A 25,351-nucleotide genomic window follows, 5' to 3' on the forward strand; every position below is an offset into this window, starting at 1 on the left:
GTGGTGTGGTTTGTTTGTAGTGTTTAATAAAGACTAAAGCTGTGTCTGAAATGAATCCCTACTCCATCATTAGTCTTATATACACTATATAGGCTGTAGGGTCATAATAATAATATGATAATACTGTCTCAGAAAATAACATGAACAGAATAATAATAATATTATATAAGAATTATACATTTTATTGACAATAAGCTAAAACATATGTACTGGACGGCTAATATGTGGGTTTAATTAGATATGATATGATTTACAGTACCATTAAAAATTCGGAGACACCTCCTTATTTAATTACAAACTAAGTGCTGATCATATAACATATAACATATGACTTAATTATCTTGTTCCCACACCTCGATAAATTGTGGCCATACATTACAATCTTATTCCCGTGCCCTAATAAGTTGCCCCACAACTTAATTATCTAATTTCCATGCCTTAATAAGTCGTGGCCACACATTAGGATCTTGTACCTATGCCATAATAGATCGTCACCATGCCTTAATGATCTTGCCTTGTTCTTATTTCATAATAAGTCATCCCAACAAGTTACTTTGTATTCACGCCTTAATTTTCTTGTGTCCATGCCTTAATAAATCTTCCCTATGACTTAATTATCTCATTCTTAACACGTTGTGGCCATGCATTACTTTTTTTGCATCATGTCACCTTTGGGGCACTGTACAATTGTAATGAAACAATGAAACAATATACTTTGATCTTCTTTTGATATTCTGTGTTTTGCTTTGAGATTCTTTATAGATAATAGAATAAATAATTTTACTTTTTACACTTTTACACTACTTTCCCTCATTTTGCACTTTTATTTATGGCAATTAAACAGAAATATGAGTGTTTGTTACATAGACTTCATATATTGAAGAATTTTAGTAATTCAGTTCAAAATTTGAAACTCATATATTATATAGATTATATAGGAGTATTAAACACACAGAGTGATCTATTTTAAGTGTTTATTTTATTGTTGATGATTATGAAGCTTACAGCCAATGAAAACCAAAAAATCAGTGTCTTAGAAAATTAGAATATTATATTATAAGACCAATTGGTACTTTTGGCAGTGTGGGCAGTGTGCCAAATCCTGCTGGAAAATGAAATCTGCATCTCCATAAAAGTTGTTTTCAGCAGAGGGAAGCTGTAAGATATGAAGTGCTGTAAGATTTTGTGGGAAAACAAAACTGCACTGACTTTAGACAGACAGACAGACAGACAGATAATGATATTTAATTTTTTTGAGATACACTAGTACATATGGTTTATGGTTTGCCCGCCTACTAGGCTGGAAAATGGTCACGTGTGAGTTTTTTTTTTCTTTTTCACCCCCAATAAAACACTCATACCTACTGTTTACTTTCCAGCGTTCACTGTTCATTAGTTTTTACTCTTAAAGTCCTGTTTAATCCTCGGATTAAATAGATAAATATTAATAAATAACAGGAAAAAGTGTTAAACTCTGCTTAAGTTTTAAACTCCCCCAACAAACTACACCAACAACTCGTGTTGGGAGGCTACGTCACGACCCAAACATTTCCAAACAGCTGATGGCAGCGGGGTATTCTGGGAGTTGTAGTCCTTTTCTCCTACAGCTCTCACTGTGTTGTATGTAGAGTAAAACCTCCGGAAACTACATTACCCAGTAGCGGCGGGTGGAGGTGGAGCGTGGCGGGTGGAGAGCGGTATCGAGGGGAAGATGGTGGTGAAGTGTGCGGCGGCGGCGGCAGCAGCGTGCTCGAGTCTCCGGCCCGAAAACACCGAGAAATCTCAGCCATCTCAGCACGGCATCAGCGTCCCGCTCCCCGGGGACCAGCGCAGATAATCCCGCCGCGGAGGCGCGCGGAGCCGGAGCTGCAGCACGGGGATTACCGGCTGCTCCGCGAGTTTCTGCACTTTATTAATAGAGTTTATTAATGGAGTTTATTAGTGTTTGGAGGAAGTGTGTGATTTTTTGAGAGTTTTAAAGCGCTGACAGTCTCTCTCCGCCGGGTTCTGGATCAGAACTTTAAGCCCCGGGTTCGGACCGCGCCGTATACCGGCTCCTGCTGCTTCTCCAGCCGCCTGTAGCCGCTGCGGACTCGGGCTCGGCCCCCGGACAGCAGCAGCAGCAGCAGCATGCCCCGGGCAAAGAGAGGGAAACGCGGCGGCGGATCAGCCAAGGGTGAGTTTAAATACAGGGGATTATAATCTACAGATAACTGTTTAATATAATGTAGATTATCATATTATTTATCCATATAGAGAAAAATATAATAGTGTTTTACCTCAAGCAACAAAGCACATGTTTAGTTTTAACACGTTTCCATCCCATTTTACTATATTATTGTTCTAAACTAAACTAGAACTATTTTTTCATTAGTTAACTTTGAGCAACAGTATGCAGGTAGAACCTTCTGCACTGCTGCGGGTTTCTGGAGGTTAGAGTTATCTTGGACTTATCATAATAAAAATGTATATTTTATATATCCACGAGGACTACAAAGCTTTTAAAAGTTATATATCTATTTTTCCTCTCAAAAAAATAAATTAAAAGCTTAAATGAGAGTTTTGTATGTTGAAATATGATGATATTATTGTTAATATTATTATTTTAGGGCCATATGGATCATCAGGGTGCAACTTTTTTTGCAGTTTGTGTTAAAAGTCAAATTTTTATTTTAAAGTCAATCTTTTTTCATATCACACAAAATTTCAATAACAAATGCTATAATCCAACCTGCTTCTGTTACAAGACGAAATAGTCCAGTTTTATGAGATTATGATCTCTAAACTTATAAACCATATGGGACAAAATAAAATTAAGACTTTGACATTAAAGTTTTAATGCATACAATTCTAATTTTTCCATTAATAGCAAGCTATTATAAGGCTGTTTTTTCAGATCATATGTATAGTTTGTTTATAAGTGTGTGTGTGTGTGTGTGTGTGTGTGTGTTTTTAGCTCTTTATTACAGTTATTCTCTGTGTAAGGTAACATTAGCTACAGCACATACCACAGTGCATATTTTTGGAAGTGTCAAACAACTAAAATACACCCTGCTACAGCAAAACCTAAAATAACACCAGTAACACCAGTCCTAACTACAGTTTACCCCAGTAAAACCCACTGTACTGAACTGGAGCTTCACAATACATAGCAGTATTTTACTATGAACTTTAAAAATAAAACTCTTAAAATGTGATACCATATGGGACTAAGTAAATTAAGACTTTTTTTGATACTAAATGTAAACTGTATGATTTACTAGTATACAAAATAAACATGTAAAAATATACTTGTCTTTGTGTAGAAATTGGTAATAAGTAATATAAAGGTTTACTTCCACATCTGCTTACTTTAAATTATTACTGTTAGACATATTTTTCAAAAACTCACAGTAAAAATAGGCGTATAATTACAGTAATGTTGGGTTTGGGTTTACGGTTTTGACTGAAGCTGTTTTTAAAGATTTTAAAAGAAGGCAGATCTAAAGACTGACTTTTGGAATAATTTAAGCAGCAAATACTTAATATAAATGCATTAATATAAATAAAATAAAGTATTAATACAAGTAATATGAATAGTGCAAAAGAAAATATTAAATAAATCTTAGTGAATATTTTAATGTTTTTAATGTAAAGTCTCAGTTTTTTTTAGGATGTTAGTAGTATTTGATTCAGGCACAGTTAGGACACCTCTCTCTCTGCAGTGCGGGGCTTATTATACTCCTGTCTCTGATTGGACGGCAGCCACATGTCTTGCCCTGGAAAGTGCACATGCTTCCTACAATACTTTCTCTCTGTACTAAAGTTACAAAAACCTTCTATCTCCATATGTTTATTTATTTATTATAGGAATGCAGTAATATTTGATATACACTTGGATAACTTACTATACTCCCCAGTATATCTTTTTAAACACATATAACATTTTATATACCTTATATTTTAGATTATAACCAGCTTTATACAAACAATAACGATATTTTTTTCTTCGTATTTATCTAACTGTTTACACAGACTGATCACAGATTTAACCCTCTTTTTTAAATTAACTGGTAAAATAAAACAATAGATCTGCTGAAACTAATACAAATAAGTATAAATTAATAATAATGAATAAGGATTCATTAAATCAATGGATTTAAAGTTTTTTTTTTTTTTTTTTTTTTTTTCTCCACAATTAAATTATTTTTCTATCCATTATTTTAACATTTTCATAATACAGGAATTAAGGATACACTGAAATAAAAATTCTGGTCTAAAACAGAACAAAAATTAATACTAAATATTGAATATTTGCATAAATGAAATAGCCTAAATGTTTTTGTAGTCTTGGTTAATAATAAGAACAATAACAATAACAATAATAATAATAATAAAAATAATTTAACTTATGCAAATAGAGCATAACAATGTTCTACTGGTGTTTTATATAGCTGTTATCTGATAGACAGTGCTGTGTGTGAATTTTCTAAAGGAAACACTGCATTTTGACTTTAAATAAATTATTATACGTTTTTAGCTAAATAATATCATTTGCCAAATTTTTGGTGCATGCCAAAGATAAAATGAGACTATAGAAATGGACAAATTGACTTGTATGTATATATATATTTTTTTCTATTGCCCCCCTTGGAAATCCTGTTTTTTTATTGTTATTAATAATGTGCTTCTAAAAGCACATTAAAACGCATCAGTTTTTATTTATTACAATAAAGTTGTTAAATCACACACGCACTCCCTCACTCCGGCCCACAGGCTGAAAAGCTGTGGTGTAAGCAGTGAGTACCTGGAGTTAGGTGTGGAAGGTGTGTACAGGTGTACAGGTACGGTGTGAGTTTTGAGTGTTAAATGATGTAAATGTTGTTTTCCTGCAACAGCTTCACTCCGACAGGAAGTGCTACAGCTGCAGCTCTCAGCCAAGACTGCACTGTCACGGCCAGGTAGCGTGACCTCTGACCTTTACCAACATCACCTTAACCAGCGCTTCATTCGCTCAGCCTGAGCTCCATCATTTATTAGCATATTCACCCTCAACCTTCCACCAGCCTCTTTACCCCCCATCTCCATCACCTTCATCCTCCCCACCATCATCTTCCTCATCACCTCCTCTTCATCAGATCTGATGTTCACTGTCACTCTGTATGGAAACTGATGGTTAAAATATTCAGTGATCCAGTAGTCTAAAGCACTGCCACTATGATCGGGAGTTTGTGGGTTCGAATCCCGTTCATGCAGCTTGCCATCAGCTGCCGGAGCCCCGAGAGAGCACAGTTGTCCTTGCTCTCTCTGGGTGGGTACAGTACAGTCGATGGCGCTCTCTCTTTCTCCTCATCACTCCTAGGGTGATGTGGATCAGCACAAGGCTGCATCTGTGAGCTGATGTATCAGAACCGAGACACTGTGCTTTCCTCCAAGCGTTAGCGCTGTGATGCTACTCGGTAATGCTGCATCAGCAGCAGCTTAAAAAGAGGTGGATGTGAGGAGGTGATGCTGTTTGTCCTGCAGTAACTGTGTGCATGATCCCATCCTTCTCGTTATATTACATCACTTCCTGTCAGTTCCAGGCCTTTGCAGACACGCCCCCTTTACATCCCACTAACCACACTGCAGCTCCGCCTCCTCCCAGCTCCTGCCGGCTGAACACCTGTGTATAAAGTGAATGAAGTGTATAACGCTCTTCAGGCTGTGAGCTGTGTCTGAGTTTCAGTTCCTTTAGTTAATTAGAGCTGTTTATCTCTGATCACACTGGAGACACTTCCTCACTTCCTGTTCCTACTCACTGTGATGACGTCATCTGTGTTGTAAGTCTGACAGATGTGTTTCATGTGCTTTGATTTATTTATTTATTTTTTTTATTATATATCATTAATTAATGTTTAAAATATATTGGGTAATGCATTGCCTCATACCTGATATATGATTAAATAACTGTGATAAACCATATTCTTGTGTTTTTAATAATTAAAGGAGGGAAGAGCCTTATTGACTCTTGAATATTTTAGGTTGCCAAATATTCAGTCCATCCCCACTTTAAATAATAAAAAATGGGTTTCTCACTAAAGTAGCATAACAGGGTCAGGAAATATGTTTATCCATATATCATAGGTTAAATACGATAGTGTAATTAATGTGACGGGCCTGTTCTGCCAGGACCGTTAGTTTAGTTTATTTAGTTTTCTAATGGAAACATTTACCTGCTGTGTGAACTCAGCCATAACTGCAATATCACACTTGTTTTCTTCGTGACTTGAGTTGATGATGTCATCACTGTTGTAAACCTTATTGATGTGTTTTGGTGGCTTTGGTTAGTGTTTATTTAATGGCGTCACTAAATTAATGTATAGCAGAGCTGTTAGGGAGTGTTGGGAGCATGTATTATAGTGTGTGTTTGGGAGCATTTGGAGTGTGTTTGGGGGAGTGTGTTTGGGGGAGTGTGTTTGGGGGAGTGTGTTTGGGGGAGTGTGTTTGGGGGAGTGTGTTTGGGGGAGTGTGTTTGGGGGAGTGTGTTTGGGGGAGTGTGTTTGGGGGAGTGTGTTTGGGGGAGTGTGTTTGGGGGAGTGTGCTGGACGCGGGTTTGAGAGTGTATTGAGTGTGTATGTTGGGAGTGTGTGTGTTTTGAGAGTGTGTTGGGAGTGTGCTTGTATTTAGTATGTGTTCAGTGTATTTAGTTCGTGTTTGGGTGTGTGTGGTTGGGAGTGTGTGTGTGGTTGGGAGTGTGTGTGTGTGTGGTTGGGAGTGTGTGAGTGTGGTTGGGAGTGTGTGTGTGTGGTTGGGAGTGTGTGTGTGGTTGGGAGTGTGTGTGTGTGTGTGGTTGGGAGTGTGTGTGTGTGTGTGGTTGGGAGTGTGTGTGTGGTTGGGAGTGTGTGTGTGGTTGGGAGTGTGTGTGTGTGGTTGGGAGTGTGTGTGTGTGGTTGGGAGTGTGTGTGTGTGGTTGGGAGTGTGTGTGTGTGTGTGGTTGGGAGTGTGTGTGTGTGTGTGGTTGGGAGTGTGTGTGTGTGTGTGGTTGGGAGTGTGTGTGTGTGTGTGGTTGGGAGTGTGTGTGTGGTTGGGAGTGTGTGTGTGGTTGGGAGTGTGTGTGTGGTTGGGAGTGTGTGTGTGTGGTTGGGAGTGTGTGTGTGTGGTTGGGAGTGTGTGTGTGTGGTTGGGAGTGTGTGTGTGTGGTTGGGAGTGTGTGTGTGTGGTTGGGAGTGTGTGTGTGTGGTTGTGTGTGTGTGTGTGTGTGGTTGGGAGTGTGTGTGTGTGGTTGGGAGTGTGTGTGTGTGGTTGGGAGTGTGTGTGTGTGGTTGGGAGTGTGTGTGTGTGGTTGGGAGTGTGTGTGTGTGGTTGGGAGTGTGTGTGTGTGTGTGGTTGTGTGTGTGTGTGTGTGGTTGGGAGTATGTGTGTGGTTGGGAGTGTGTGTGTGTGTGTGGTTGGGAGTGTGTGTGTGTGTGTGTGTGGTTGGGAGTGTGTGTGTGTGTGTGTGTGGTTGGGAGTGTGTGTGTGTGTGTGTGGTTGGGAGTGTGTGTGTGGTTGGGAGTGTGTGTGTGTGTGTGTGGTTGGGAGTGTGTGTGTGGTTGGGAGTGTGTGTGTGTTGGGAGTGTTAGTCAGTGTGTGTTTAGAGTGTATTAGGTGTGTATTGCTAGTTTTTCTGTTTTGAGATCAGTTTGATTTGATGGTGTGTTCTGGTGATTATGGGACTCTCTGTAACCATGGGAACGGCTGTGGAGACTGAAGACTGGTAACAGTGTTTGAGAACTGGAGATTTAATGATGAAGCTTTTTATCTCTTTGTTCAGTTTTATTGTTCTGCTCTTCTTTTATCTGTGTCTCTTCTGTTAGAACAGAAAGGCCTCCTATAGAGCACAGTTCAGCCTCAGTGTGTGTATAGTGTGTGTGTGTGTGTGTGTGGAGGCAGGGTTGAACTTTGGCCCAGATTGGAGGAGGTCTGTGTGTATAGTGTGTGTGTGTGGGGTGGTTGGTGTGTGTGTGGGGTGGTTGGTGAGGTGGTTAAATATATGTTGCAGTGGAGACTGCAGACCCTAACCCCGTTCACACCTGTCTCGTTTAATCCGGATTTTAGAACTTCAGTTTATTCTAAACCAGATTATCAGGTGTGAAAGATCCTGAACCAGAGTACTGAAATTTGGTCATTTGGGTCTTTTTTTTGTAAGGGTTCAGACTTTCAGACCAATTGCATGAATTTAAAAAGGCAGTTAAACAATAGATGTAGATTGTAGATAGATAAGACGGATAGTAGATTAGGGATGTAAGAAAATATCAGTATATTGAAGTATCACAATGTTTTGTTTTGAAATACTGTATTGTTTTTCTGGGCGTGTATTTCTGAAGCCTAGTTTACACCTCTGTGTTGAACCTACGCCATAGACTACGCAGGGTGCGCTACGCAGGGTGCGCTACGCAGGGTGCGCTACTCAGGGTGCGCTACGCAGGGTGTATGCACTCCTGAGAGAGGGTGCTTTGCATGTCGGGGGTACTGAATTTAGCACAACACTGGCAGTCCCACTGAGCAGTGGTAAGGGTGATAAGTGATGAGGTAAGGGTGCTCGGGCACGGATTGTTTAAACGCAGTGTCAGTGCAGGTCAGCGGGGTGAGTGGGGGAGGGGGCAGAACTAGTGAGTGAATACTCTGAGTGTGAGGTGTGTTGGGTGGAGGTGATCTGTGTGAATGAGTTTGCTGGTTCAGATTTTTCTAGTGTGTTGAGGATTAGTGTGTTGAGGGTCTGCTGTGTGTGTGTGTGTGTAGTCAGTGTGTGTGTGTGTGTGTGTGTGTGTGTGTAGTCAGTGTGAGTGTGTGTGTGTGAGTGTCTTTGTGTATGTGTGTGTGTGTGTGTGTGTGTGTGTGTGTGTGTGTGTGTGTGTGTGTAGTCAGTGTGAGTGTGTGTGTGTGTGTGTGTGTAGTCAGTGTGAGTGTGTGTGTGTGTGTGTGTGTGTGTGTGTGTGTGTGTGTGTGTGTGTGTGTGTGTGTGTGTGTGTGTGTGTGTGTGTGTGTGTGTGTGTGTGTGTGTGTGTGTGGGGTGAGGTATTGTATCAGGGGTTAACGGGTTTATATAAGGTTGTGAGCTTTTGAAGAGCAGAGTCTGAAACACCAGAGCTGCTGTAGAGACGTGCTGATTTTTATTTTCTCAGTATCTGATGTTTAAGTGACCTGTTTGTGCCGTATCGTATCATACACACTAATATCATCAACATTTTTTAATATGGTGAACAATATTATACCCTGAAATATTGTGCCTCTTTCTTTCTTTCTTTCTTTCTTTCTTTCTTTCTTTCTTTCTTTCTTTCTTTCTTTATTTCAGATTAAAAAATGGTTAATTTCATTTGTTTTTCTTTCTTTGTCTTTCATTCTCTCTCTTTCTCTCTTTCTTTCTTTCTTTTTCTTTTTCTTTTTTATTTTTCTTTATTTATTTATTTATTTATTTCGGATTAAAAAATGGTAAATTTCATTTGTTTTTCTTTCTTTGTCTTTCATTCATTCATTCTTTCTTTATTTTTTTCCTTATTTCTTTTTTATTTTTCTTAATTTATTTTTCTGTCTTTCATGCATTCTTTCTTCCTTTTTTATTTATTTTTTGTTTGTTTGTTTGTTTCTTTTTTTCGGGTTAATTTTTTTCTTTGTCTTTCGTTCTCTCTTTTTTTCTTTCTTTTTCTTTATGCTTTGCATCTTTCTTTCTTTTGGATAAAAAATGGTAAATTTCATTTGTTTTTCTTTCTTTGTCTTTCATTCATTCTTTCTTTATTTTTTTCTTTATTTCTGTCTTTCTTTTTTTATTTTTCTTTCTTTCTTTCTTTATCTTTCATGCATGCTTTCTTCCTTTTTTCCCTTTATTTTTGTTGATACCCCTAATTACCACATCAGGGTTCTACTTTTTTTACTGTTTTTATCAAAAGAAAAAATCACTCTGTTCTCATTTCCCATCATATATCTACTAGAGACAGATTATATCTGTACAGTATCATTTATTTTACTTTAATCCTGGATATATGGAGATATTTAGAGTGTAGCATTATTATTATTATTAGTATCATGACTGATCATACTGTATCATTGAATTCTGTTACAAATATTAAAATATATATTTTAATATCCCAGTTATGGGTGTGCCATATCTTATTGTATACAGTAATAAAATGTAATTCTCATTTTGGTGCAGTAGCATATTCTATATAATAAAATATATATTTTTATTTAGTGTTTTATAATAATTATAACATATCGTAAAAATATTTTAGGGCCATATCGCTCACCCCTAGTTTACAGTTAAAGATGAACAAATCAACTGTTGAACAGGGATGCACTGAAATTTACGTTTTGGACCAAAAACCAAGACTGAAACCAAATTACAAATACATATCTTTGCAGTTTTTCCATAATTTATATTTTTTCACCAATATATACATTAAGTAAAATAAAATTCAGTATTTTGTCTTGCGTTTCTAAGGAGAACATTAAATTAAACTTTTACAATATTCCAGCAGACATACAGAACCATCAAGTCACAGTGTTGTTCCGGTTGCCAGATACAGTATTAGTGCATCGTTACTGCTGATCAGTGACCCACAGGTACATTATAATACCAGCAGATTACCTGTGCAGTGCAGTGTATATGCTTTTGTGCCCATATATGTTTATATATTTATATATACACACAGCTCACACCTCTATATCAGATTACACGCTTAATAACTCAAACTCAGAGCTGCTAGCTTTGTGGCGGCTGCCTGCTTCAGACTTATAAACAGTGTATTATTATTATAATATCAGCATATTGTTAGTAAATTGATGATTTTTTTAATACAGTAATTTTTGATTGCTTTTGCGTGAGTGTTTTGGTCCTGCACTCTGTCATCTTGCATGTGCAGTGCTTCATTTTCTGCTCAGGATGCCTTTACTTATTTTTTATATGGAAATTAACTGATTACTGAATATTAATAATGTTTAAAATGCTGGATTTAGCCATTTTAATGGATGCCATTTGTAGAATAAAGTTATATATGGTTTGCTATGGTTTGTTTAGGCATTTTTGTGTGACCTTTTGTTAAATCCTTTATTAAATATTTGTAAAATAAGTTGATTTGTTGCTCATTTATTAACAGTGAGGAGCATTCTCTCATTTTCTCCCATTTCATCCCATTTCTTCATCTCCAGTTCCACCAGTTTCCCCAATTGTAAACCTTTATTCCAGTATGAGTTAATATTTAATATTCTATATTCTCTCTCTCTCTCTCTCTCTCTCTCAGGGAAGAATGGAGGGAGAGGGGAATCTGGAGCGAGTGATGATGAACTGGCGTCTGAAGTTCTCAGTCATTACAGCAGTGCCAGCGAGAGCGCCTCAGTGCTGGACGAGGGATCAGGTATGCACACACACACACACACACACACTACACACACACTATATACACACACACACACACACACACACACACACACACACACTATATACACACACACACACCGTTCACACCTGGGTAATCTGATCACCCATCTGATCAGGGTACAGGTGTGAAGAGGATACAGTGTATCATATTCAGAGGAGATCAAAGACGCTTATGATTATTGTAGTTGTGTTGTTTCTCTTTGTCTTTCTCCTTCTACTGTTTCAGTTTTGTCTGTTTCTCACTCTGTCCATTCTCTTTATCAGTCCTTTCTTTCTTTCAACCGTTTTCCTTTACTTTAGGATTAGAAAATGAGTTAATTCAATTGTTTCTTTCTTTCTTTCTTTCTTTCAAATATTTATCTTTACTTTAGATTTAGCAAGTTAGTTAATAATTTTTTTTATTTCTTGTCTTTTGCTCTTTATTTTTATTTATCTTTTTCTATGTTCTTTTCTTTCGTCCCTCCTTTTCTTTCTTTCTTTCTTTCTTTCGGATTAGAAAAGTAATAATTTTTTATGTATTAGAATTCTGTTTACTGGATGTTTATTATGTATTCTAGTCTGAACGGCTCAGGATTAAAGAAATTGTTAAAATAATAAAAATGTGAAACAGAAGAATTGAATTAATAGTGAAAGTGATCATTCGTAATTGGTGGGGCTGTAATCGTGTCTGATCCTGGTGAACTGTGTGTGATCCTGGTGAGCAGGTGAGGGGGTGGATGAACAGACGGCTCAGGAGGAAACGGAGGATAAACTGAAGCAGTGCATCGACAACATGATGGACAAGAGGTAACCCCACCCCCTGACCTGCTGCTGTTACTGAACCTCCCCCTGACCCCTGCAGCTTTAGCTCCTCCCCCTGACCCCTGCAGCTTTAGCTCCTCCCCCTGACCTCTTGCTGTTACTCAACCACGGTGCTTTATTATTATTATTATTATTATTATTGATCTGCAGCTTTAGCTCCTCCCTCTGACCCCTGCACCTCCCCCTAAACTTCTGCTGTTACTGCACCACAGTATTTTATTATTATTATTAATGATCTGCAGCTTTAGCTCCTCCCCCTGACCTTCTGCTGTTACTGAACTACAGTGTTTATTATTATTATTATTAACGATCTGCATTTTAAGCCCCTCCCCCTGATCCCTGCAGCTTTAGCTCCTCCTCCTGACCTGCTGCTGTTACTGAACCACAGTGTTTTATTATTATTATTATTATTAATGATATGCAGATTAAGCTCCTCCCCCTGACGCTGTGTCTCTGTGTCCAGTGCTAAGACACGTCTGGCGGCGTTGACGAGTTTACGCTCGGCGTTTTCCTCACGGCTGCTGTACGACTTCCTGCTGGAGAGACGCCTCACCGTCAGCGACTGTCTGGAGCGCAGCCTGAAGAAAGGTGAGCACTGATACGGACACAATATTTTATATTGTACAAGAAAGAATTACAATAATATATTATATTATTGTAATTTATGACCATTGTATTTCACTGGTATAACTGTGTAATAGTGTAAATCAGGGTTTGTTTGGTCATGAAAAACCTGGAAAAGTCATGCAATTTGAAAATCGCAATTTCCAGATCTGGATAAGTTTTGGAAAAATTAAAACACCTAGAAACATTTGGGTAAAGTCATGGAAATTTTCAGTCTACAAATGTGTGTTTCTATTTATTGATGGATAAAAGCTATTTTGAGCTACAAATACATCAGCTCAGAGTTAATTCAGTAATTTAGCCCTAAATAGGAGCTCTCAGGATCTGACTCACATTTTATTATTATTGAAGATTGTGTAAACAATGCTTAAAGAAATGTTGTTTAGTTGTTTTATCTTTAGTTTTATTGCATCATCTGATGTTTTAAAATCGTATGGTCATGAAAAGTTGCCCTTATAAGAAAGTCATGAAGATGTATGGCTTAAAAATGTATGAACCCTGGTAAAAATGCAAATACACTCTTTAAATAACAATTAGTCTAACAAATATGTTTCAGATTAGTCGATTAATCTAATTATTAATTTTAATCAATTTTAATGATTTTTTTTATTAGATTTAAAAGTTTTCTACATTTATTGGAGTATTTTTACCTTCTTTAGTATCTGTACTTTACGTCTGCTACATTATTCATCCACCCCTATATTAATAATGTTAGGTTAATGTGTAATGTTACGTTAACATAACGACAGCTGTGCAGAAAATAAATGGAATTAATCAAATGGCAATTTATCAATAATTAAGAAACATGAATGAAAGTTGTAAAAATATAAAAGGCATATCTTTTAGAATTATAAATAGAAGTGCAATTTGTAACTTAAACTGTCAGATTGAAGCAAATCCCTTTTTTAAACCAGGATCCTTTTATTAATGCCTTTTAAATTCTAAAGTTTTCACATTTCATAAGTAAAAGTGCTCTGTTTAAAGTGAAGCAGCTCAGTTTCCTCTGCTGAGAAGAGTTTGTTGAACACGTCCAGGTAGCTGCACCGTTACAATAGCAATCCACCAAAGTCAGAGCTCACCTGATCTACTCTTAGAGACACGCTGATTGGTTTATTTCACATTACACCCAAAATTAACCACACCCTGGATTAATTTAGAGAATTAGTACATGACTTTTGCTTTGTGTTTAGAGATGCACAAGGTGTACTTTTCCCATCGTTACAATAGCAAAGACACACTGACACGCCCTAAATCAAGCTGGTTGACGGCTCGCCTATAAATCACTAAAATAGGGCCCGTATATTTTACGAGTAGTAAATAATGTAGTTATCATAACAGGCCTAATGTAATGTATTGTATTGTAATGTAATATATTGTAATGTAATATATTGTAATGTAATATATTGTAATATATTGTAATATATTGTATTGTAATGTAATGCTGTGTTCGTGCAGGTGGAGGGGAGGAGCAGGCGGCTGCAGCCACGCTGTGTGCTCTTCTCTGTGTACAGCTGGGGGGCGGAGTCGAAGGGGAGGAGGGCTTTAAGACGCTTTGTCCTATCCTCGGCTCCATCCTGAGTGACAGCTGTGCCAGCCTATCAGCTCGCCAGAGTGTGAGTAATGTAGATAGTTCAGTGTAATCTAAAAACTTTTCCTTAATATAGGAAATGTGTTCCAATTACATAGTAATTGCATAGTAATTACTAATATTAATACTAATTATTGTTTGGGTATGAGTAGTATAACTGTATAATTTTTTTTTCACTCTAGTGTGCTCGTGCACTGGGCATGTGCTGCTATGTATCTGCGTCAGACGATATCGATGTAAGTATTAACCCACCCTCCTTATTTCTACACCAGTTATCCATTTGTATATTTAAAAATGATGAGTTTCTTTGATTTTAGCAAATTAAAAACCTCTGGAATATAATCAAGAGGAAGATGGATGATCACAAACCATCAAACCACCAAACTGAACTGCTTGAATTTTTACACCAGAAGTAAAGCAGCATAAAGTTATCCAAAAGCAGTGTGTAAGACTGGTGGAGGAGAACATGATGCCAAGATGTATGAAAAAAAAAACTGTGATTAAAAACCAGGATTATTCCACCAAATATTGATTATTTCTGAACTCTTAAAACTTTATGAATATGAACTTGTTTTCTTTGCATTATTTGAGGTCTGAAAGCTCTGCATCTTTTTTGTTATTTCAGTCATTTCTCATTTTCTGTAAATAAATGCTCTAAATGAGAATATTTTTATTTGTAATTTGGGAGAAATGTTGTTGTAGTTTATAGAATAAAACAACAATGTTCATTTTACTCAAACATAAACCTATAAATAGTAAAATCAGAGAAACTGGAGTGCTCTCCATTTTTTACAGAGCTGTATATGATCAGAGAAGCTAAAAAATGTTATGCTTTTTTAATGTAATATTTATTATTGGTAAGTTAAGTTTTTTCTGTGTTTATTATGTTTCAGGACTTGTTGAAGTGTATGGGGAGTTTAGAGAGTGTGTTTGTAGGTTCGTATCCGCTGGCAGATGGTAGTTTACCCTCAGTAAAGGCTGGAGCTCCAGCGCTCCACAGCGCCGCCCTACAGGCCTGGGCACTACTGCTCACACTGTGCCCCGCCTCCCGCGTCAACAGCATGGTCACCTAGTGAGTCTCTCTCACACACACACACACACACACACACACACACACACACACACACACACACACACACACACACACAAACACATATATATACACACATATATGTATATATATACATATCCATGCAATGATTTGTAATGAGGGCTGATAATAGTGGGAGCAAGTGAATTATGGGAGTTGTAGTGAGGGCTGATAATAGTGGGTGCAGGTGTATTATGGGAGTTGTAGTGAGGGCTGATAATAGTGGGTGCAGGTGAATTATGGGAGTTGTAGTGAGGGCTGATAATAGTGGGTGCAGGTGAATTATGGGAGTTGTAGTGAGGGCTGATAATAGTGGGTGCAGGTGAATTATGGGAGTTGTAGTGAGGGCTGATAATAATAGTGGGTGCAGGTGAATTATGGGAGTTGTAGTAAGAGCTGATAATAGTGGGTGCAGGTGAATTATGGGAGTTGTAGTGAGGGCTGATAATAATAGTGGGTGCAGGTGAATTATGGGAGTTGTAGTGAGGGCTGATAATAGTGTGTGCAGGTGAATTATGGGAGTTGTAGTGAGGGCTGATAATAATAGTGGGTGCAGGTGAATTATGGGAGTTGTAGTGAGGGCTGATGATAATAGTGGGTGCAGGTGAATTATGGGAGTTGTAGTGAGGGCTGATGATAATAGTGGGTGCAGGTGAATTATGGGAGTTGTAGTGAGGGTCTGATAATAGTGTGGGCAGATGAATTATGGGAGTTGTAGTGAGGGCTGCTAATAGTGGGTGCAGGTGAATTATGGGAGTTGTAGTGAGGTCTGATAATAGTGGGTGCAGGTGAATTATGGGAGTTGTAGTGAAGTGAGGGCTGATAATAGCGGGTGCAGGTGAATTATGGGAGTTGTAGTGAGGGCTGATAATAGTGGTTGCAGTTGAATTGTGGATGTTGTAGTGTAGTGAGGGCTGATAATAGTGGGTGCAGGTGAATTATGGGAGTTGTAGTGAAGTGAGGGCTGATAATAGCGGGTGCAGGTGAATTATGGGAGTTGTAGGTGAATTATGGGAGTTGTAGTGAGGGCTGATAATAGCGGGTGCAGGTGAATTATGGGAGTTGTAGGTGAATTATGGGAGTTGTAGTGAAGTGAGGTCTGATACTAGTGGGTGCAGGTGAATTGTGGGAGTTGTAGTGAGGGCTGATAATAGTGGTTGCAGTTGAATTGTGGGTGTTGTAGTGTAGTGAGGGCTGATAATAATAGTGGGTGCAGGTGAATTGTGGGAGTTGTAGTGAGGGCTGATACTGCACTGTTATTGGCTGTACTAAGCTTTCGACTCTTAACTCCTCCCCCTTTCAGTCATCTGCCGCGGCTGCAGGCGTGTTTGGACAGCAGTGAGGTGAACTTCAGGATCGCAGTGGGAGAAACCATCGCTCTGCTGTACGAACTGGGACGAGATTTTGACGAGGTGCAGGAATTCTCTATAAATTACTACTTTTAATCTGGGATTCACCAGATATTTGGCAAATTATAATATTTGGTTGAAAATGGGGTAAAAAAGGCACTTTTGGTGTTTTAATAAATAAATTAATTCAAATAAATTAATTAAAAAGGCAAAATAATGTATGCTGAACGGTGACTAATTTATTATACACTTTATATTGTACAGTTATGTTACAGGATGAAGTAAAAGTATTCATACCCTGTGTACAGTTGTGTGTGTGAGTATTAGGATGATGAATTATATATTTTTTTCTGCAGGAGTATGAGTATGAGGACTGTGACGCTCTGTGTGAGAGTCTGAAGGGTTTGGCCACAGACGGAAATAAACATCGAGCCAAAAACGACCGGCGGAAACAGCGCTCCATCTTCCGCGAGGTCCTGCATTACATCGAGGTAAAATCACACCGCTAGACTCTTTACACCTGGTCACTTCATCCATCTTATTTAATCAGGATTATAACAGGATTATAAGTCACATAAAAATACAAGTATAAACTAAAACCGCTTTAAATCCAATCCAGTGTCAGTGATTGTGTTGCTCACTCGTTCTCTTCCTCTCTTGTGTTTAATGCAGAGTGATGAATTCTCGGAGGAGAAGATCCGGTTTGGGGTGGAGGTGATCTACATCGACGGCTGGATGCGGCGCAGAATCTACGACGCTTTTAAAGAGGTGCTGGAGTCCGGCATCAGTCACCACCTACAGGTGAGGAGGACTCACTTCAACCAGTGATTCACTAAATTATCACTTATTTCATCATAACTCTATGATGAAACATATATAACATCATAACAAACTATGAAGAAAATCATATGGAATTATGGGTACCACTTTATAATAAGACTACCTTCATAAAGCGTTTATAAATGGTTTACAATTAGTTTATTAATGCTTACTAATTAGGCTGTAAATGCCTTAAAAATCATTAATAATCAGTTATAACACATACGTAGACCTGTTTTTTGCCAAATAGTGAACCCACAGCCATTTATATTGTTGCCCTTTCTACATTTGTGTAGAATTATTAATTATTAATGATTATTAATGTGTTTTAAGGCATTTACAACCTAATTAGTAACCATTAATAAACTAATTGTAAACCATTTATAACCCCTTTATAAAGGTAGTCTTATTTTAAAGTTTTAAAGTGTTAAACCAGAATATGTTTTATATTTTACATTCTTCAAAGTAGAACTAACTGCTCTTGTTAAGATGATGAGTTTTGAACATCTCTGCTGGATTTTCTCAGTCAGTTTTATGAGGTAGAGTCTCCTGGAATTCAGGCTTTCAGTTAACAGCTGTGCTGAACTCATCAAGAGTTAATTACTTGAATTTCTTGTCTCTTAATAAAGTGTTTGAGAGCATCAGTTAAAGTAAAGTAGTGAAGAGTTAGATTATGAGAAGAAACAACTACTCAACTAAATAAAGAAAACATTCTTTGGGAGAAAATTAAGGTCAATCAATCCGAAAAGAAGAATTTCGAAATGTTTGAAAGTATCCTCAAGTGCAGTCACCACAAAAAAAAAAAAAACATTATAAGGATAGAACTGGCACTCATCAGGATCACCCCAGGAAAGTATGGAAGAGCAGGAGTTTCCTCTGTTGTACAGGATGAGTTAATCAGAGATTTCAGCCTCAGAAACCACAAGTTAACAAACAGCTCCCCAGATAAGAGTATCTAAATACTTCACAGAGTATTTTGGTTTTTAAGTTACTACATGATTCATTATGTGTTCCTTCATAGTCTGATAGATCACTTCACTATTCATTTACTATGTATGAATAAAATATTGATTACATTGTTCTTCTTTCTGATATTAATGTATTTCTGAATTCTGTGTTTGTAGTTTAATCCGCTGCTGAGGGATATTTTTGGACTGGGAGCTCCTCTCATTCTGGACGCTTCAGTCAAGGCCAACAAGATCTCCCGCACAGAGAGGGTAAACATCAATTACAATACATTACTGGGGGCTCTGAGTGTTTCAGCGGTCTAAAGTGCTGGTTCGAATCCTGGTCATGCAGCTTGCCATCAGCTGCCGGAGCCCTGAGAGAGCACAGTTGTCCTTGCTCTCTCTGGGTGGGTACAGTACAGTAGATGGCGCTCTCTCTTTTCCCTCATCACTCCTAGGGTGATGTGGATCAGCACAAGGCTGCGTCTGTATGTATTATTATTATTATCATTATCAGAATTCTGTGCCTTTTGGCTCTGATGTACCGTATTTTTCGGGCTATAAGGCGCACTTAAAATACTTATTTTTTCCCAAAAATCGTCATTGCGCCTTATAATGCAGTGCGCCTTGTGTATGGATTTTGCTTGTGTTTACTGACCTCGATTTTTATGTGGTACACGGCGCTCTGTTGTGCAGAATTCCTCACCCACGCCAGAAAAAGATCCCCCTCTTGGGCTAGCGCGCGGTTACCTTTGACTGCCGTACTGCCTCTCGGCTGTGGTTCAGGGTAGCTAGTTTCCACTGTAGCTCCGTGGCCAGAACAAGGTGCCGGTAAACTTTCCTTTCCACCCGTTCTGGGGTAATAGCACAAACTGTTTCTTTTTAGCGCCCACTTCTAAGTAAAGTTAACCTCTTAACACGCGCTGGCCCACCGGTGGGCCAGAAATATTTAATATTTCATAACTGGCTGTGTTTCTGAATAGTTATGAACAGTTACAGGTTCAATATAGACATCCAATATACCATTTTAAAGCTTAGAATCTCTGCTTTTGAGCTATTTAGCCTATTTAGCGGAATATCCTTTCAGAAAATAAACATTTAGGGCGAAATATGCCTTGGTTATGATTTTAATAATTCATAACTCTCATATTTGCGTTTATCGTTCGTCCATATTTCATCGAATGCGGTCATGTCATACACCATTCGAACCGTCTGGCTCTCCGGATTCCAGAACTGTGCTTTTACTGTACGATGTATGTTTCATGAATTAGAGCTGCGTCAGAGCGCATGTTTCCAGTAATAAAAGGCTCTCCTTTTGTCCTGGGGTAACCTCCGGTCACTGCCGCCACCCCCCGAACACACACCCGCGCTCAGCCACAGGTCCTACCTTCAAAACGCGTCCAGACTAAAGAGAATCCATCAATCCAGTCTCCTGTAATCCACAGTTATATCCAAACAGCGCTGGAAATCACTTCATCCAGAAATGAAACTTATCCAATCTTTATCTCTGTTTTAAAACCGTTTTATTCACCGAATTCGGCACAACACGCTATTATAGTCAGAAGCCTCGCGGAGTAATACGTACTTGCTGTGCTTCAACATAATATTATGGTCTGTCGGAGCGTTGCGGCTACCGTTGTCAGGAGCGTCGCGGAGTAATACGGTACTTGCTGTGCTTCAACATAGTAATATTATGGTCTGTCGGAGCGCTACGGCTACCGTTGTCAGGAGCGTAGCGGAGTAATACTAACTGTGCTTCAACATAGGTGTGTGTGTAAGGACCGTGAAATGGCTCCAGTTAAGAGACATGCTTACGATGCGGATTTTAAGCTCAAGGCTATCAGTCACGCAGTAGAACATGGGAATAGAGCAGCTGCGAGAGAATTCAACATTAATGAATCAATGGTACGGAAGTGGAGGAAGCAAGAAAATGACCTGCGCCAAGTAAGGAAGACCAAACAGAGTTTCCGAGGGAACAAAGCGAGATGGCCAAAGTTAGAGGACAACATTGAACAGTGGGTTATTGAGCAGAGAGCAGAGGGACGAAGCGTTTCTACAGTCTCTATTCGTCTCAAGGCAACAGCAGTAGCTCGGGAAATGAACAGCTGAGTAACAGCAACGAGACTGACTCTGATAATGACGAGAGGAATCCGGAGATGCTTGATGCTGTAATCGCTGAACTGTTTAACTCAGACACTGAAGATGAAGAATTTGATGGATTTGTGGAAGAGGAATGAACTGAAAAAGTGAGTGCATTGTTTTCATTGTGTTGAGAGACTGCTGCGAGTTACTATTAGAGAGTTATCGTTCAGTTGTTGTGGAGTTTTTGTTCACAGCTATTGTGAAGGATTTATTGTTCTGAGATTGTACAGTTATTTTTCACAGATATTGTGAAGGATTTATTGCTCAGAGTTATTGTTACTGATATAAATAAAGTTTCATTTAGTGCGCCTTATAATCCAGTGCGCCTTGTGTATGGACTAACACTAAAAATAGACTGTTCACTCATCGTGCGCCTTATTATACGGTGCGCCTTATAGTCCGAAAAATACGGTATTCTCTTCATCATATTTAAAAGCCTTCAGACTTAACACATTATATTTTCAATAAGTTTAATTGACATTTTCATTACTTTTTATTTACAGTCATGCATGCATCCACCCTGTTACAGTAGTTACTCTCTGATTTTAGCGAAAATTGGTATTTAATGGAAACATGTTTAAGCTAAAGTTACAGACATATAGATTTATTCATGATTGTTCTTATTCTGTTTCATAGATACATTTAGATTTTCTACACATATTCAATTACTGGGATATTTTACAGTGACATGGTGGACAACTTAAAAGTTTTTATTTATTTATTTATTATTATTTTTTAAATAGTTAAATAAATGTATAAAATGCAGAATTCTTTTAAATTATTATTAAAATGTAAAAGGTTGTTTAAAGTAAAGATGAACATTCCTTTATATGCGTAATAATGTGTTTATTTAGAGGAAATGTAAAAACATTTCTGTTACACAGAGTTTGTATAAAATTTAGACAAATATCAGAGATTAGGTAAATTGGAGAAATTGGTGTGTGAATGTGTACAGCGACTCAGTGCTGCATTCAGTCCTCCAGGTGGACGGTGGTTTCCGGTTGAGAGTATGCTTTGCGTGATTGGCTGCTGCTTCTCACCAGTGTTTGTGTGTGGAATGCAACTTTTTAATCGTCCTTAAGTAACAAAAAAGGCTTTATATAAGTGTAAAAGTAAGTAAATATGCTGCAACTCAAAATTCACCTTATAATAGTGTATTAATATATTAATTTTAACTCACATATGTTTAATCTTCTTTTGCAGCATCTTTTCAATTCCGCTGCGTTTAAAGCTCGGACTAAACTACGGAACAAAGTGAGGGACAAACGAGCGGACGTGATGTGATGAAGATGGGTGACCTGAAGATGAAGATGATGATAACGATGATGAGGATGATGTAAAGGATGGAGAGATACAGGGAACGAGAGGAACACTACACCCCTCCTATCAGCTCACTTGAAATGATTAAACAGCGACTGCCAAACCAGGGACTTGACAATGCAAGTGTGTGTGTGTGTGTGTGTGTGTGTGTGTGTGTGTGTGTGTGTGTACGTGTCAAGATGAGTGAATGTGTGTGTGTGTGTGTGTGTGTGTGTCTCAGTTTTATTTAACAATACTGGATAAAATAATAACCTAAAAATCCTAATAATGAATTTAGCAGTAAGCAGCATTTTCCTTTACCGTGTAAACTGCGTTACTACAGGTGGCCACTGGGGGCAGTATTTGTTACGTTTGCCTTACGGCCAGCAGGGGGCAGATATGCTTATGGCCTACGATGCATATCTTGAATTTTAAAATCATTTTTTAATCTCACTTTTCTCCTCAATTTAGCTATTCTACCGAGCTCTTACCTGCTCAGCTGTATATCCCCCCCTATCACTAGTGATGCTCCAACACCAGGAGGGTGAAGAAGACCAGCACACGCCTCCTCCGATACATGTGAAGTCAGACTCCGCCTCTTTTTGAACTTTTTTTTTTTGAACACTTGGAGGAAAGCGCAGTGACTCGGTTCTGATACATCAGCTCACAGACGCAGCCTCGTGCTGATCCACATCACCCTAGGAGTGATGAAGGGAAAGAGAGAGCGCCATCTACTGTACTGTACCCACCCAGAGAGAAACAGCAAGGACAACTGTGCTCTCTCAGGGCTCCGGCAGCTGATGGACAGTAGGTTGCGTTGTTTTTCCATCAGTAGCTGGAGTCTGAGAGAGAGAGTACAGTAGGTCATGCTGTTTTTCAGCATTAGCAGCATGTATTGGGTTGGTTTGAGAAGAAAATAAAAAACTAAAAGGAAAATAAATAAATAAAAACAGAAATGGAAAATGCTGCTTATTGCTCCTTTAAACACAGTTTAATATTCTGCATTTATGACGCGCTCTCGTATGGCTGTGTTCTGCTTTTCTGTTATTGTATCTTACTTTCTAATTTATTGAGAGTTTTTGGGAAAACAGAAAAGACTTTTTAACATTAAGAGCCGTAAACACATCAACAGAGCGGGAAACGGCCGAGGAATAGAAATGAATTTCTAGTTTTTCTATCTATATTTTATACACAGGCTGACCGTGCATCTCCTCTTTAACATAAAAAATACAAATGCTTGAATATTTGTAGGAAGATTATAATTATATAAACATAAATGTCTTTTTTTTCCTTTTACTGCAAACAACCTTTTCTAAACTTCCGAAAAATTCCCACAGCAGGTGAAAGCTGCTCAAATCTGATTTTTCTCACCAAATCTGATGTTAATTTACTTTAGATTTACGTTCAGTTTGATGGTTTGATGGTTTGTGATCATCCATCTTCCTCTTGATTATATTCCAGAGGTTTTTAATTTGGTAAAATCAAAGAAACTCATCATTTTTAAGTGTTCTTTTTTTTTTTTTTTTTTACAGAGCTTTATATATATACCTTCTAATTTACAGTATTACAGTATTGTGGTTCTGTTATTTCAGTATTTAACAACTGAAACCCTCACTCACTGCGATCATCCATTTTTCATGCATTAATTCTGATCTGGATGTTCAGACTGAGTCGCGTTGCTGTAATTCAGATTTCAGTAACACTTGTTGAAGTGGCTTAAATTTTAAATATCGATTATATAGATTCAATCTTAAGTTTTTGCTGTTACACATCAATAACACACCTGTATCACATGACCAAAAATATCAGATTTTTATCATTTTCTCCTGCTGTGTGAATCGAGCCTTTCCCTTTTCCAAATCCTGAAAACGTCCGGTCTGGTGTTGCATGATTGGATTAGGTCAACCTGAATGGATCCTGCATTTAAATCCATTCAGAATATTATCAGATTACGCACAGTATCAGATATCGACTGAAAAAGAGAGAGAGATTCAGTGTTGTGTTGAGTAGTATTACGTTTTTAAGGGAAAACTTCATCCCTTATCAGACTGTTTCTATTTTCTACACCCCGTTACCCGTCACAGGTCTGATTACAGCAGTAAATAACAAAACAAAACAAAAAAACAGTGCATTTACATGCCCTTCATAATCTGATTACTGTAGAACATCGGTATTAGAGTTCGTCAGTTATCATATTAATGCAGTTACATAAATTTGTGTAATCAGATATTACTAATTACTAAGCTAAAATACATGTTTATCAGATTTAGTAATCCGATTTTGAAACCTTACTTTTATCTAAAAAAAAAAAATCTGAATACTGAATTAAAAAGCTGCTCTCTTAATCAGATTTTTCCACTTCCAAGTCTGATCTTAAAAAAATCTGATTATTGAGCTAAAATCCATCTCTCTATCAGATGTTTATACCTTAGTCAGAAAAATCCCAGAATACTCTAGTTAAGAGTTCACATTCACTGAAAAAAATCTGATTACTGAGCTCAAATCCAAATCTCTTTATCAGATGTATTAATCAGATTTTATATGTTACCCTGAAAAATATGAGCAATCTGATTTCTGATCTAAAATCCAGCTCTCTTCATCAGATGTTGTCATTCTTAATTGGATTTTTAGAGCTTTTTAGATGTAAGGAAATGTATAATGCTTTTCATAATTACTACATAAATTATTAAAGACAGTAATCTGATTATGAACAGATTGTTTTGATGTGTTTGTAAACACACAAAGTGATTCAAGCCAGTTAATAATAGGATCCAGTGATGGGCGGAGCTAAAGCAGCTGTTACTTTATTGGTTTCTATAATAAAAGTCCTTTGAGGCGAGTTTATTTTCAGGCCTTTTGTGAGTAAAATAGTAAATCAGTTTCTGTCTGTGGTGATGGACGTTTAATATACAGATCAGACTGAAACGATTAGAAGTTTTCCTTTAAGATAATAAAGTCTGGCCCTGTATTTTATAAAAGCTGATCTATAAACAGTGTGGATAGGATCGATCTGCTATCTACCCTTTCTCCCTCACAGCAAGTTTCAGAATCTGAACCGAAGCCCAAATATGTATTAAATGTTTTATTATCCCCAGAACATAAAGGGATAATTAAACAGTTTTGCAGGAAATGTTAGTTTTTTCCTTGGATAGATGGAATATAGATAAAATGAGAATTATGTGAATGCTGAAATATTGAATTATCCCTTTAACTGTGTGAGATGTAAACACTTCTGCACCCAGAGGGTTAAACATCAATTATGGCTTTCAATAAAAAATATACAAATATTTTATTTCATTTTGTGTCTCTTTGTTATTT

The 25,351-nt window shown here is 37.7% G+C and overlaps 1 protein-coding gene across 2 annotated transcripts; it reads left to right on the forward strand.

Annotated features, from left to right (window-relative positions):
• The first annotated feature begins 1,676 nt into the window (after nucleotides 1-1,676).
• On the forward strand, nucleotides 1,677-25,325 carry ifrd2 (interferon-related developmental regulator 2). 2 transcript variants are annotated; one of them, XM_022666095.2, is made up of 13 exons: nucleotides 1,677-2,176; nucleotides 4,878-4,940; nucleotides 11,238-11,351; nucleotides 12,079-12,160; nucleotides 12,639-12,763; nucleotides 14,255-14,412; nucleotides 14,570-14,623; nucleotides 15,281-15,459; nucleotides 16,781-16,889; nucleotides 17,183-17,317; nucleotides 17,499-17,627; nucleotides 18,770-18,862; nucleotides 21,938-25,325. In XM_022666095.2, the coding sequence occupies exons 1-13, from the start codon at nucleotides 2,131-2,133 to the stop codon at nucleotides 22,016-22,018; spliced, it is 1,368 nt and encodes a 455-aa protein (XP_022521816.2). In that variant the 5' UTR covers nucleotides 1,677-2,130; the 3' UTR covers nucleotides 22,019-25,325. The 2 variants fall into 2 exon arrangements, with proteins under 2 accessions (XP_022521816.2, XP_022521817.2); XM_022666096.2 differs by lacking the exon at nucleotides 4,878-4,940 and having other exon boundaries at nucleotides 1,678-2,176.
• The last annotated feature ends 26 nt before the right edge of the window (nucleotides 25,326-25,351 follow it).

This window comes from Astyanax mexicanus, chromosome 12 (assembly GCF_023375975.1).
Source record: "Astyanax mexicanus isolate ESR-SI-001 chromosome 12, AstMex3_surface, whole genome shotgun sequence".
Taxonomy (NCBI): Eukaryota; Metazoa; Chordata; class Actinopteri; order Characiformes; family Acestrorhamphidae; genus Astyanax; species Astyanax mexicanus.